The sequence below is a fragment of the Triticum aestivum genome, chromosome 3A (genome assembly GCF_018294505.1).
Source record: "Triticum aestivum cultivar Chinese Spring chromosome 3A, IWGSC CS RefSeq v2.1, whole genome shotgun sequence".
In the NCBI taxonomy this organism is placed as follows: Eukaryota; Viridiplantae; Streptophyta; class Magnoliopsida; order Poales; family Poaceae; genus Triticum; species Triticum aestivum.
In genome coordinates, this window is record NC_057800.1 from 483,275,546 (window position 1) to 483,289,284 (window position 13,739).

Here is a 13,739-nt window from a genome sequence, read left to right on the forward strand (position 1 = left end):
CTTCACTAAAAGAAGCAGCATGGAGGAACTCAAGATTTTGGAGCCGGTCCACGGCCTGTCATCCATTTCGATCAGGCCGCAAGACCGGCACTTCACTCATCAGAGAAAGTTGCATGAAGGGCATGCACAAACCATACCGTACTTAGCAACTGTGTAACCCATGATAAAAGCTCAATTCATTAGTGTCCGACCACAGATTGGAAGACCTCCAGAGTTTGCAAGGGAACTCTGTTGATACTTTTGCAACCACCATGAATACCATTTGACAGAATGGTAACTTGGATTTGAAATCCAATCAACCCTTCTGTTGGGCTGTTTTCACTTATCATTCCAGGTCAGGAATACGACAAGTTTAAACACAATCTAATTGGGCAACTAAATGATGTGAACATTGGCTAACATCTAATAAGGTGCCTTAGACTATGTAATGTCAGAATGACCAAAGATGACTGTGTTTCAAACAGAGAAAGCTAGGAAGTTAACAGCAAGTGCACAAATGCAGTGATTTGAAGACAGGGCAAAAACAAAACAAAAACAAAAGAGGGGGGAGGATGCCACAAGGTTGACAAAGAGGCTTATTGATGCAATGATGCACCAAACATTAATAAGAACATCCAAGTCATCAAACATAATAAACCCACCTCATATGATAGCAGCATTAGGCTACAATCCGTAAAAACAAGTAATACAGATTTGCATACCATAAGGACATCAAATTTTGGGGCATTCTAGATGGAACAATGGTGAATGTCATAAATCGACGAAGCCAGATAGTTAGAACCTCAAAACACAAGGGTACTTGAATGATTTAGCATAACACAAGTCTATCAAAAATTCCTTGGTAAACTGAGTGCCATCATAAAATGCTTTGAACCATACACACTGAATGTAACTAATTGAAAATACAGTCTTAAAATTGAAAAGGAATTTCTAATTCCAGTCTCCTCATTTGCAAATCAATGTGGATTCCCATGAAAAGGCATGGAAGATTTGCTACCACAATAAACAAAAGAGCTATGACGGATTGCACACTGGGCAACATACAGCATGACCGAAATCAAACCATCACCTGTAGCAACCAGGAAAGACGCATACTAAACCAGCCACACAAGGAGTACCTGCTGAAAAGAGTATAACCCAAACACCATCCTGAGCCTCGACCACCCTATAGAAGCACAAGCCCAAGCTCAGATGGCTTGATTCCATTGCGAATGCGGTAATTATAGAGATAATAGTGCAGCTGCCCATCTCCAGGGCCAAACTTGAGCTCCTTGAGGAACCCCTCGTTCTCCATGACATCGAGCGCGTTGAACACATCAAAGTTCTTCTGCTTGGCCACAATCAGTGCATCATTCATCAGCTGCTGCAATGGGGTCTTGACAGCAACATTGTAATATGAGTATGCGGCCTTGAGTGTTGAGTAGTTGGCATTGTTCAGCACGGACGAGGGCAGAGTGTAAAAGCTGCAGAAATCTGTGACCTCGTGCGTCTCAGGGCTCTCCACAAGGTAGCTGTCCACCACATCCTCCTGGGGCAGCAACCAGTGCTCAACATCAAGCTCATCAAAATCTGGAGCCACCACGTACCTTGCAAGGTATGCCCTGAGCAAGCGTGTGACTGCTGCAACATCCCGCAACTCCATCTGGCGGAACCCGGGGGTAAGCGGCGCATCAGGCAGCTTGTAGAGCCGGACCGTGCGGCTCATGGTCATGCGGGGACCAAGACGGGAGAAGCCAACGTCGATGAGCTTCTTCGGGTTGAGGGATCGATGCCAGTAGCGGCAGGTGGTGATGGGGGTCGGGAGGACGACGCCCGCAGTGTAGGCAGCCTGCCAGATGTTCTCCAGGTGGACGCGACGGGTGACCTCCCGGATGAGCACCGGCGCGAGGCGCTTGGATCGGAGCTTCTTGTGGACGCAGAGGAAGTTGATCTCGGCCATGCGGACAACGTCGTCGCGCGCACGGATGCGCGCGGGGACGCCGGATATGAAAGCGACGAGCTTCTTGGACTCCTTGGCCCGGACGCCAATGTGCCAGGCGCGGAAGAAGGAGGGGGGGCGGAGCGCCCAGCGGAGGAAGGCCGGGGAGTAGTTGAAGCGGAACATGTTCTCGTCGTCCTCGACGTAGTTGTGGGCGAGGAGGGCGTAGAGGTCGGCGAGGAGGGCGTCGTCGTCGAGGTCGCAGGTGAACCACTCGAAGGCGGCGGGGAGAGGGTAGGGGTCGGCGCGGACCTCGGAGAGCGGGGAGGGCGGCTCGATGGCACCGTCGGGGAGGGAGACGTCGGCGACGTCGCCAAACTGGCCGACGGGCTGCGTCTCCCAGAACTTGTGGCGGCGGGCGGTGGGGTTGTTGGCGAGGGTCATGTGCTCCTGCACGCGCCGCGCCAGCGCCTCGATCGAGGTGTCCTCCGGCGCGGCGAGGGCGGCGTCGCTGGTGGAGGCGCTGGCGCTGGCGGCGGGCGGGTCGTTGTTGGGGGCGGCCATGGCGATCGGCGCGGTGGGGAGGGCTGGATCGGCTGTAGGGTTTGAGGGAGAGATTTGGGGGAGAAGACTAGGCGACAGGCCGGGTAGTGGAACGCGAGGCGGATGCGGATCGGATCTGTTATTGGGCTACCTATTCCCTATTCGTAAGCGTACCAAGGATACGTTTATTTATTGGGTATTTTCTCTTCTCCTTTTTCTTTAAGGTTTCTCTCTACATCACGCGATATTACAAAACGGAAGAAAACCACAAATAAGAATATGTATACAACACTTTGAATTAAGAGCATCTACAACCGAACTCTTCATAAAGGTCCTAAACGCCCGGACTCGGCCTGCACAAAAATATGTCACGTGGTTGGATATGACAAATCTGGCAAACGCCTGGGCTAACGAACACCTCTCGTATGCAGCCCATAACTGAAGTGGATATAAGGACGCTCAGATGCGTTCGTCCCGTCGGATTAGGCCCATCATGACCCACTCCGACCCCACATATATTCAACAATATCTACACTTCAGATCAAACCATATTCACTCCATTCCGCTCCAATCCTCACCATCCCCAAGCTCCTCTCCGGCGAACTTCGACCGTCTCAGACGTGTCAGGCAGTGGATCTGACTCCGAGATTCTCTGATCCGTCAACTAGGGCCTTGTCCCTTGCGTGGCCGGTGAGGAGATGGCCGTCTGCATGGCTCTCCGTTGCTCCCGGGAGGAGTGCGGCGTTCCCATGGCGTCGGGCTCCGGGTCGAGGTCAATAGTGGCTTCCCTCACGACCCGTCTGCTATGGAGTCGAGGCGTTGGTTTGTAGACGCGAGGCGTGCCGCAGTGCAAGGCAGAGGACGAGGGAGGCCGCGACAGCCCTCACGACAGAGGGCACGGAGCCGGAGTCACACAACCACCTTGGATGAGGTCCGCCCGTCCACGTCTATCATAGCCTCACCTCGACCAGCGACATTCAGGTCACGGGTTCCGACGAGGAAGAGTAGGGCATGTAAGATGGCGGCGGCTCGTGCCCCATGTAGGTCAGTCTATGTCTCATGTCCTACCCTATCTCATCGGTGACCGGATCTTCAATTTGCGTGTTTCACGGCCGCCGGATGAGGACATGGAGGGAACATCAAGTACGGTTACGGCGAAGATTTAGACTAGATTTTACGTTGCATTTGATTGGATGTATTTGATGATTTGCAATGAGGTATCCAACTATGACATTGAAGATTTGAGTGTTGACCAGTCGCTGTCCGCGGACACACCCGAACATTTCTGCAGATGTCTGTGAGGCGGATTTAGTTAGGTCCGCTTGTAGATGCTCTAACCACCTATACATAAGATACAAAATCTGATTTTATAACGCCCGAGAGAGGGAGGGAGAAACGCTCTCGATAACACAAATGTTTGAACTTGTCGTCTACTCACAAAAACTTGGACAGTTTTTTTTTTCTGTTTTTTTAGAAAAAAACTTGAAAAGATGGTGTTCATAAGTTGGACCGACGGAGCAAAGTGCGCATCGCAGAGGACAAAAACCATGGGCGAATCTGCTTTTAGGTGCCTTCTTTGGACAAAGGCCAACCATCGGGCCATGTAATACAAAGAAGGCAGCGTCACATGTTTGTCAAAAAAAAAAAGCAGCGTCACATGATTTCAGATCACAGGCTGTACGTTAAGTATCCACCAAAAGCAGCCCTCACTTCCGCAAAACAATACTTCCTCCGTTCCAATTTAAACTAAAACCACGACAAAAATTATAAAACAAAGGCACTAATAACAAAACGCAAAGCAGACAAGCAGAAATACCATTCTGCACCCGGGCTCAAATACATCTGATGTGAACCGTAAAATCAAAAAATAGTAAAAAATTCTTTTTTAGCATACTTTAAGAAATGTTTATTGTGCATATAAAATTTCATGATGAAATCACATCGATGGAAGTCATGGCAAAAAAAAACAGAGCTCCAAAATGCATTTGAAAGTAACATTTTCAGAGCATTGATTTTGTCTTTTTTTACCACGCCTTCTACCAATGTGATTTCGTGATGAATTTGTGCATACACAACAAACATTCCTTAAATTTTACCACAAAAAAATTCAGAATTTTTAAATTTAATTCCTATTTTTTGAATATACTGTTCACCCAGGAGACAAGTTGCTTGTCCTCGGGACAGAAACATGACTGCCAGTAATACTCCCGAGGCGGATTTTGCCGAGGGAGCATATGACCAAACTTGCATTAGACTACATACAGGAAAAGGCGGCAGGACGAGATACACATTATTCCCTGATTTCAACACAGGACAGTATCCAAAATGCACCAACTTAAAATCATTCCTAGGCAATGAAAGGAATGCCCTCTCAGGTACAACCAACGAATTGATTCGAGTTATGCTACAACACAGAGACAACACGCGGGCAAGAAGACAACAGGCTGGGCCTACGCTTCCATCCATCCATGTACAAGAGAGCAGATGTCGGCGCGCAGCTGACGGGGTCGACAACACCATCAAAACTCCCTGTGCGCCACTTGCAGTATTGTGAGCGCCTCTCCTCTTGAACCTGAAAGGTCACCGGGGGGTTATATGATGATGGGAAAGATACTATGGCAAGGTGAAAGGTTAAAAATTGCTGGAGGATGAGTATGACATACATCGCTCGTAGAGCTCTGAGGCGAGCTCGAGGAGAGACTCGGTCTCCTCAGCCATCTTGCCGATCCTTTCAACCTCCATCATGTGCTCGTTTGCGAGGTGCGATTTGGCCTCCGCGTCGGCTACTTTCATCGCTGCAGCTTCAGCTGCGTCCAGTGCAGGACTCAACTGGCCTAGACCCTTTGCTGCCTTGGATGACTTGGCTGAATCCTTCTTCTTTAGAGATGGATCTTTCATTGGAGCCAGAGCCCTTTTTGCATATGAATCCGTCAGCTTATAGGACTTATCAATCTGTTCACATTAAGATAGAAAAGATTATCGTTAGTTACATCTAAAGGTCTTTTCACATCTTCAATTCAAAACGTACAAACAAGCTCAAAACTTGAGGGGATCCAAGGATATTGCATGTCTGGTAAACTAAACGCATAGTTTGGATCCAGCCACCAAAGTATTCCTACAAAAATATATCATTCTCAATACAACCTTGAATCTCGTGTCGAGCTCCACATAAAATAACTTGTAACTTGAGATGCAGCGTGCCAATTTTGACAGCCAAACTAAAGAATCTGAATTCCACATATCGTCAATGCTTAAATTGGAAGAGGTGCAAATCACAACATCTGCTGCAAATTTGGCACAACGAGACTTCCTATACCCCCTGTATCCCCACCAATACTCTACCCAGCAGATATGAATATTCTGGTTTGGGTTTGGTAAGGAATGTGGCATCCCGGCATAATCCATACGGAGAATTAAGATTCGTGTGGATTTGGTAATAGCCCTGCCGTAGTTTGAAGGGAGAATATACGCAAAAAAATGAAAAGGAAAATTGGAGATGCGGCCTAATGGAGTGGATTCAAACAAGCATGAGGCACATAACAGTCGCACCAGCAGTAGTCAACCAGGTAGTTAGTTAGGAAGAGAAAGAAATGAGTTAGGAAGGTGAGTTATATTCTCAAAGGGGGCAAGTCAGTCTTCCCTATAAAAGAGACACCATAAACCCAGTTTGCAATTAAGCAATGAAAAATTAGAAGTTCAACTAAGCCTAGGAGCCTCTCTACCAAGGCAGGGAAGATAGCCCTGACAGTGGCTAGTCAAGGCAAGTTCCCTCCCATTTCTTCAGACCCCCAACAAGCTAACAGGAGAACTACTTCAGCACTCATAACCTTTCATAATTCTGGTAGTCTCGTTTTCATAATAATGAAAATATTGTCACCTTCTCAACTTTGTTCACGCCTATAAGCCTTCGTAATTTGGCACAAAGCAACCTTCTAAAATTTGGTTGCACCTCATGCCTTTGCTGCATGTATGGCACAAAGATAACATCAGCAACCTACCATTATCCTAGCAATGCAACATAATTATGAAACATAAGTACTGCAAGTACCAACCAGGACACAAGCAAACCACAAAAACAAAATATTCCTGTAGCAGTCAAGGCAATCTTAGGAGCATCCTTGATGTAAAGGACTCTTAACAATAAATAAAATATCATGCAAAATTCATAAATAAAACAGGTCATGAAACATGGGCTCACAACTTTTTCACCATGTCAAAGATCAGGTTATATAGCAATATCTATGTGAAAACTGGCTAGATTAATCTGTTCACCTAACATAGTTCACTAGCTCTCATTACCAACAATATTTTCAGAATACTTTAAAGCCAAATTACTTTTCTCCTGCAAGCAAATCAAGCGATGGAAAATGCTTATAATTCTCACTTGTTCGATGTTAGTTGTATACCTGAGCAAAACTTGAATGAACTCAAAAAAATGAGACAAAAAAAATACTACAACAGAATGAAATCAAAAAGATGCTCAACCTCTATGAAATTGCAAATTGTAGCAACTTCTGAACCATTTGGCTCTTTCAGTTCGTCGAGAGCTTCCAGGATCATGGAACTGTACCTAATATGCAAATAGGTAGACGTAATCAGATCGCAAACTAAAATACTTGTGTCAGGGAGAAATGATGCAGTTATAATTCTCAATGCGATAAAAAATAAGAATGCTTATTAATGCTCACAAGACTTTTATTTTGTTGACCTGAGTCTGTCAACATCTTTGTTATTTAACTACACTCTTACCATGTCTACTTGTTTGTATTCATTTTATACCAATATCATACTTTTAGCGGGCATATCCTTATGTTGGTCATTCCTACTGCTTTGTTTGAAAATTCATCTCGTGATCATTAGACAGAATCATATATTCCTCTAATGGAAAGAAATATAAGAGTAGATTTATCTAACATGGGATGAGTAGAAACGTCCTAGATGTATCACGTGATCATGCACTAACTCTTGAATAGAAGTATTGAATTAATAGTACTATGCTTGTCTTCCAGAATAAGCAGACGCTTAAAAGTATATGTTTTGTAACGAAAGTTTAAAGGCATATGGCTTAAGTAAGACAACTTTGGACTCGGAGTCTTGTCATCCTGTGGGCTTTTTTCACAATCTTCTGGTGGAGAAGCCTCGGCAACATTATTCGGGGCTGAGAGAAGCAGAAGCTGCGGGCTAGGTGATGGGGAGGACGAAGGTGCTTTCGGCCTCGGAACCCTTAGTTTATCCCTTGAACCCAGTCCACTTGCACTAAAACTCAAATTCCTCCATTTGTCCTGAAAGTCGCAGATAAATTTCAATCAGGTAAGCTAGAGCACAGTGTCATTAAACATGGTAAAATCTGAAGGTACAACTTAACTTACATACCATCCTCATGCTCCTCAAATGGCAGAACTATCATAACAAACAATCTAAATTTTAAAAGTATTACTGCCTTGGATTGTATGCATGGGAGAAGATTGCAATAAATAATTTCCTCTCAGTTATACCACCAAAAGGTACACACCACATTTCATGCCATGACGTTATCAACCAATTTCATAAAGGAAGCTGATGTACTTTTCTCCCCATTCTGCCTTATGAAAGGAAAAAGACATAAACGCCGCTTCAGAAAAAACAAAGTTGCCAGGTGTGTAACAATTTGCAGCATGCACCTCATGAGTACCACTTGAAGAAACAATTGGACCACTGGAACAGCAATATATAATTCCTCGCGTTTTCTAAGTCTATCTATTGGCTTGTTTATACAATGTATCTGGAGAACAGGAGAAATATCTAGGAGTAAGCTCATGTACTTTGCCCACTGCATAAATTTCTACGAATCAAATTATAGAACACAATTTCTCAATCTGAGCAGTAGATTGCGTCTATATCTAGGACTCAAATGGCTTCCATGAATATGGTCAATTTATTCAGTACTTCAATTCAAGATTTAGCTTGCCTGGTATATTGTCATGCCAGGAACTCATGGTTCCAGTGAAGGAAACAGGATCACACCAGTAAAACTACAGATAGAGACTATAAGGACGGGCACAATTTAGAATAATATTTCTGTTGCTAAGAGTGTATTCATCATTCAAACATAAAGAAAAACCTATTTCACCACTGTTACAAAATAGATAATGTTTTAGATTTTCAAGAAAAATATTTATGCCCGTCTTCAAACTTGCCCTTGTACTAACATTTCATCAGGCTATTCCTGGTGGTCGGACCAGCGTTTGGAAAACCCATAAATATGGCAGGTTACCAGGCTGGGTTGCGTTTATCGAAGGCCTGGTAGGGGGGAGGAGGGGGGTCTGGTTTCAATTAAACTGGTTGGGACTGGATTACCGGTTACATTGGAGGAATTGTTAAGAAGAAAATTGTAAGTGGTAACAGTTTCTGATTTCTTATCTGTGTTCAACTTGCTAAAGACCTAGAGTAAGATTTGTTTTGTATCTAAATGAGTACAACTCTACAACATAGTCTAAAAGGTGCCTAACAGAGGAAGAACAAACTCCCAACTAAAACCATGAAAATAATTCAACTGCAAGAAGTTGTCCTATTAGTGAAGTAATTTGCTGGTTAAATGTGATGCTAAAAGCAACTTCTTGAGGGCCCTATTCAGTTATTCCCTTCCCCATGTGGCGCCTTACTCGAGGCTGAATCCTGTCCATCAAAACTTACTCAATCTGAATCGTATCTGGAGGCATCACATAACTGCACAGCTCTTACGCTAGAACTCCAATGTGCTTAGCTAATTGCATTTCCCATCAAGCAAGGGATCCATAAAAATCACTTCTTCAGTTCTTTTGCAAAGCAAATAAGCAATTGTCCCATGAGCAGCAAGCTAGCATCACACACCAAATCCAACTATTTTACCAGCACCTTTCACAAAGAAGAAAATGCCTCTTTTTTTCACTAATTCCAACCTCCTACACCCGCAAAACCCATGACACGAGCACACCCAATGGCATCACCTTACTTCCCTTCTGCACTCTGAGCAGCATAAATGACAAAATTACATCAGCGAGATATATGCTTCATAAAGTCAATTCTTTCTGTAGACACAGCACCATCCCATGACCAGTGACAACATAAAATCCAACTATTTCGACCACCAATAGTTCACAGATATGAGAAAAAAGACAATCTTTTACTGTACAGTCCAGATCATAAAACATCCACCCTCCCTCCCAACGCAGCACCACATACCATTGGGCAAAATCACATCACGGCAACTAAGCTACACCAAGTCCCCTCAAGCTTGAGGTGTCGGGATCAGATTCTCGTCTACCCGACCCTAAATCTACCCCCATATCCCCGGTCCGGGAATCACTAAGGCATCCTACGATGACCAAAGGACTAACAGAGCATCGCACACAAGTCAGGCGGCGACATCACGAGCAGCGCCACGGGAGGCTTGCCTGGCGGAACAAGCGTTCGGCCATACCGAATCTACCGAGGCGACGAGCGGGCCGCAGGCACGCTTGAGCGAGGTAGTAGATGGGAAGCGGCACGGTGCTTCAGGGGATGGATGGTACCTTGAGGTCGATGTTGGAGCGGGAGGAGAGGACGGGGCTGAACTCGGGATCCTTCTGGATGGTGCGCCACTTGCCAGCGCCGTGCTTGAGCACGCCGCGCCGCAGCGCCTCCTCCTCCTCCGACGTCCACTTCTGCTTCGGCGCACCCATCTCCTCTCCCGAGTTCCGCCTCCCTTCCCGTGCTCCTCGCCGTATGAACTAGCCGACCAGAAACCCTAATCTAACTGATGGCCTTTTCGAGGTTTTCTCTCTCTTTATTTGCTATTGAAATGCTCCCCCGGAGTAGTACGAGTACGTACAGAACTCAAAAGGGATAAGTACTCCATACATCACCAACCATGGCCAAGACTATCTCCACCCTTCACCCTCTCCTTGAGATTCGTATGGACCAAAAGCAAGATATTACTTACCCGAATTTATCATGTGGCACACAAAAAACACACTGTCCATGCTTTATGATTTTTATTAATTACGATAACATAATTTGTAACTGGCACACCTAGTGTTTTTTTTTGCAAAACTACGAATGGTTTCGTCGTCGTTCAATTTAAATCCTCGACTTCTTTCCCCATCGCGCGGCTTCTTCCTCACTTCCACGCACACAAGGCCACCGCCTCGGCGGCCGTCGCGCCCATTGTCACCGCGTCCACCACCCACCTCCAAGTGCCCCCTCCCTCGAAGATGGGCGTGAGATATCCGTGTGGTGACAGATGAAATTGAAGCTATCTTTGTCGATCTCATGGCATTTGTCCATCACGTCGAGCAAAGGCACGTTGAAGCTCTTGACCTCAGTCATGGACAAAGGCATGTAGGAAGCTGGAGGGGAGGGGAGGTCACCGGCTGTTGTTGTGGGGCCCAACCTGGTCGATCTCCCTTCCATTTTCTGTTCTCTCCTCTTATCTTCTCTCTTGATGATGGGTAGCTGCAGTAGTCAGTAAGGGGAAGAGCGCTCACGGATTAGCATAAACATAGGGCTTCCTCTCCCATGCTTGTGAGGATGGAGGCAACCTCCATGAGGCCCAACCGTTCACGACGGATGGATGTGGTTGAGAGGGAGCGTGTTGGATTTGGTGTGAGGAAGAGAGGCACCATGGTCGTGGGCGGCTGACCTGGTCACTAGATCTCCCTCTCGTCGTCCTCTTTTGTCTTATGATGAGGGGAAGGAGGGGGAGGGTGGAAACAACGACGGTGGGTGGAGAGGTCCAAGGAAGACGAGTGTCGATGGTGGGTGGTGGTGCGAATTTGGGGAGGAAGGAGATGAATATGAGGGTTGGGTCTTTTCGGTGGGTGTTGGTCACTGGATCACTAGCATGGCTCATTTTTGGCACCAGTGCAATAAAGTTATTTGGAAAACAAACTCCCGGTAACTTTTATGCAAATAACATGGTAATACACGCACTCCAGACATGATAACTTGCGCAAAAACACCGTGGTAACTTTGACTTGGGGGAAATTTTGTCGAAAATATGACCTTGGTAACTTCTGTGTAAATAGCATGATAATATACGCATTGTTGACCTGATAAGTTTCATACAACACCGTGTTAACATTAACATGTGGAAAAAAGTTGCTGAAGACATATCCTGGTAACTATTGTGTAAATAGTATAATAATATACACACCATATTGCTTATAACTTACGTACAAACACCACATGACTTTTAAGGGGGGGGAGTTGTTGAACACATATCCCCCAATAACTTGTGTGTAAAAGGCGTTGTAATATACGCACAGCAAAACTGACAACACATGTACAAACACCATGACGCATTTATCCTAAATTTATTTCAGGATTTTCAGCAATACGTGTTTAGTGGGAGAAGACGTTCCTGTCAACTACGAGGCGCCTACGTTGACTTCGTAAAATCTGAAGATGATATGCCGGCTCAGTCTTTGAGGTGCTCATATGGGTAGGATGTGCATGTGTGCATTCATAAGGTGAGTGTATGCATGTATATATGAGCGGTTGCGTCTGTACTATGTTAAAAAACCATAGTAAAATTTGACCCTGGGGTACAAATTGTTGAAAACATACCCCTAATAACTTCTGTCTGAGTAACATGATAATGTACGCACATGGAGCTGATAACTCATGTACAAACACCGTGGTAACTTTTTGACCCCGGGATAAAAGATGTAGAAAAACATTCCCCCAATAACTTCTATATAAATACCTTGATAATGTACACACGACAGATACGATAACTCGTGCAAGAACACTATGGTAACCTTTTGTTCCCTAAGTTTTTTTAAACATACCTCTAGTAACATGTGTAAATAATATGGTAATATACACACCGCATGCATGGTAACTTAGACCAAGTGTGGTAACGTTTTGACTCAAAAAAATTCTACGAAACATACCAACATGAGATCTAGTTTAGAAGGTCTCGCCTTGACGATTTTGTTGTGAAAACGGTTTTTGAATCGGACTAACGGTTTGACCTACTAAATATAATGAATTTTCTAAATGGAGAGAACTTAGGATGACATTGTATTTTTGTCGTCTAATGCATATATGCATGTGGAAAAGGATGGGAAAACCATTTTTACGCCCTGGTAAGTTTGGTGAAAATACCGCAATGACTTACATACCATAGGCATTTAACTTATGTAGCCCAATACGTGGTAAACTTTTACAAAAAAAGTCATTGAAGCATACCAACGTGGCATATAGTTTCTCACATCTCATTGTGGCGATCTTTTATGTGAAAATGGATTTTGTATCAAACCGACGGTTTGAGCTACACAAAATTTTAAATTTCCAAAATGGAGGGAATCTAGGATGACATCTGTTTTTTGTCTTCTAGTGCATGCATGCATATAATTAGAGAGAGAAGTGCATGTGGGAAGAGCGGGGGTCGTCCTAATTAATGCATGCATGTAATTAGAGGGGACGAGGGAGGTGTTTGATAGTTAAGCTTAACTGCCACATAATTGGCACTTACCGTTGTCCACTAAGCTAGAAGGTGTACATATAGTACCATACTAAAGTTTCCATTGGTTCTCTTCGTTGCCTTTTTATTCATATTTTTCTTTGGTGTTTGTTTCCCTAGTGGCATCGGCGGCTATGACAGAATAAGGTCTATTTGGCCTCACTCTACCTCGATTCGTTGTCTGCGTTTGAGAGTAGGTGTCTGATGACCCACAAGTATAGGAGATCAATCATAGTCCTTTTGATAAGTAAGAGTGTCGAACCCAATGGAGCAGAAGGAAATGACAAGTGGTTTTCAGCAAGGCATTTTTTGTAAGCACTGAAATTGTCGGTAACAGATAGTTTGGTAGCAAGATAATTTGTAACAACTCATAGGTAGCAAAGAGTAACAATAAGTGCATCAAGGTAGCCCAATCCTTTTTGTTGCAAAGGACAGGCTGGAACAATCTCTTATAATAAGTAAAACATTCTCGAGGACACACGATAATTTCATCTAGTCACTTTCATCATGTTTGTTTGATCCACGTTCGCTACTTTGATAATTTGATATGTGGGTGGACCGGTGCTTGGGTGCTATTCTTACATGAACAAGCCTCCCACTTATGATTAACCCCTCTCACAAGCATCTGCAACTAGGAAAGAAGAATTAAGATGAAATCTAACCATAGCATTAAACATATGGATCCAAATTGACCCCTTATGGAATAGCGCATAAACTAGGGTTTACGCTTCTGTCACTCTAGCAACCAATCATCTAATAACTACTCCACAATGCATTCCTTCACACTACTGCAGGATGCTGCTAACTCGACTC

The 13,739-nt window shown here is 44.6% G+C and overlaps 2 protein-coding genes across 6 annotated transcripts; both read right to left on the bottom strand.

The window, feature by feature from the left end:
* Positions 1–794: 794 nt before the first annotated feature.
* On the bottom strand, positions 795–2,618 carry LOC543128 (glycylpeptide N-tetradecanoyltransferase 1). The gene has a single exon (XM_044485006.1). It carries the CDS (start codon positions 2,480–2,482, stop codon positions 1,166–1,168), a length of 1,317 nt encoding a protein of 438 aa, XP_044340941.1. The 5' UTR covers positions 2,483–2,618; the 3' UTR covers positions 795–1,165.
* A 2,115-nt stretch (positions 2,619–4,733) lies between these two features.
* Positions 4,734–10,298, bottom strand: LOC123061756 (single myb histone 4). Of its 5 annotated transcripts, none has more exons than XM_044485008.1 (6): positions 9,991–10,298; positions 7,541–7,743; positions 6,947–7,031; positions 6,339–6,422; positions 5,125–5,413; positions 4,734–5,033 (listed from the first exon to the last, which is right to left on the bottom strand). In XM_044485008.1, the coding sequence occupies exons 1-6, from the start codon at positions 10,138–10,140 to the stop codon at positions 4,981–4,983; spliced, it is 864 nt and encodes a 287-aa protein (XP_044340943.1). In that variant the 5' UTR covers positions 10,141–10,298; the 3' UTR covers positions 4,734–4,980. The 5 variants fall into 5 exon arrangements, with proteins under 5 accessions (XP_044340943.1, XP_044340942.1, XP_044340946.1 ...); XM_044485007.1 differs by having other exon boundaries at positions 7,538–7,743; XM_044485011.1 differs by lacking the exon at positions 6,339–6,422.
* Positions 10,299–13,739: the final 3,441 nt, after the last annotated feature.

Excerpts from the sequence above, each read along its gene's own strand:
- LOC543128 (XM_044485006.1), bottom strand. The coding sequence starts at position 2,482 with ATGGCCGCCCCCAACAACGACCCGCCCGCCGCCAGCGCCAGCGCCTCC.
- LOC123061756 (XM_044485007.1), bottom strand. The coding sequence starts at position 10,140 with ATGGGTGCGCCGAAGCAGAAGTGGACGTCGGAGGAGGAGGAGGCGCTG. Across the intron at positions 7,744-9,990 it reads GCTCCAACATCGACCTCAAG|GACAAATGGAGGAATTTGAG; the intron begins GTACCATCCATC and ends TGCGACTTTCAG. Across the intron at positions 6,423-6,946 it reads CAATTTGCAATTTCATAGAG|CAAAGGCATGAGGTGCAACC; the intron begins GTTGAGCATCTT and ends CCATACATGCAG.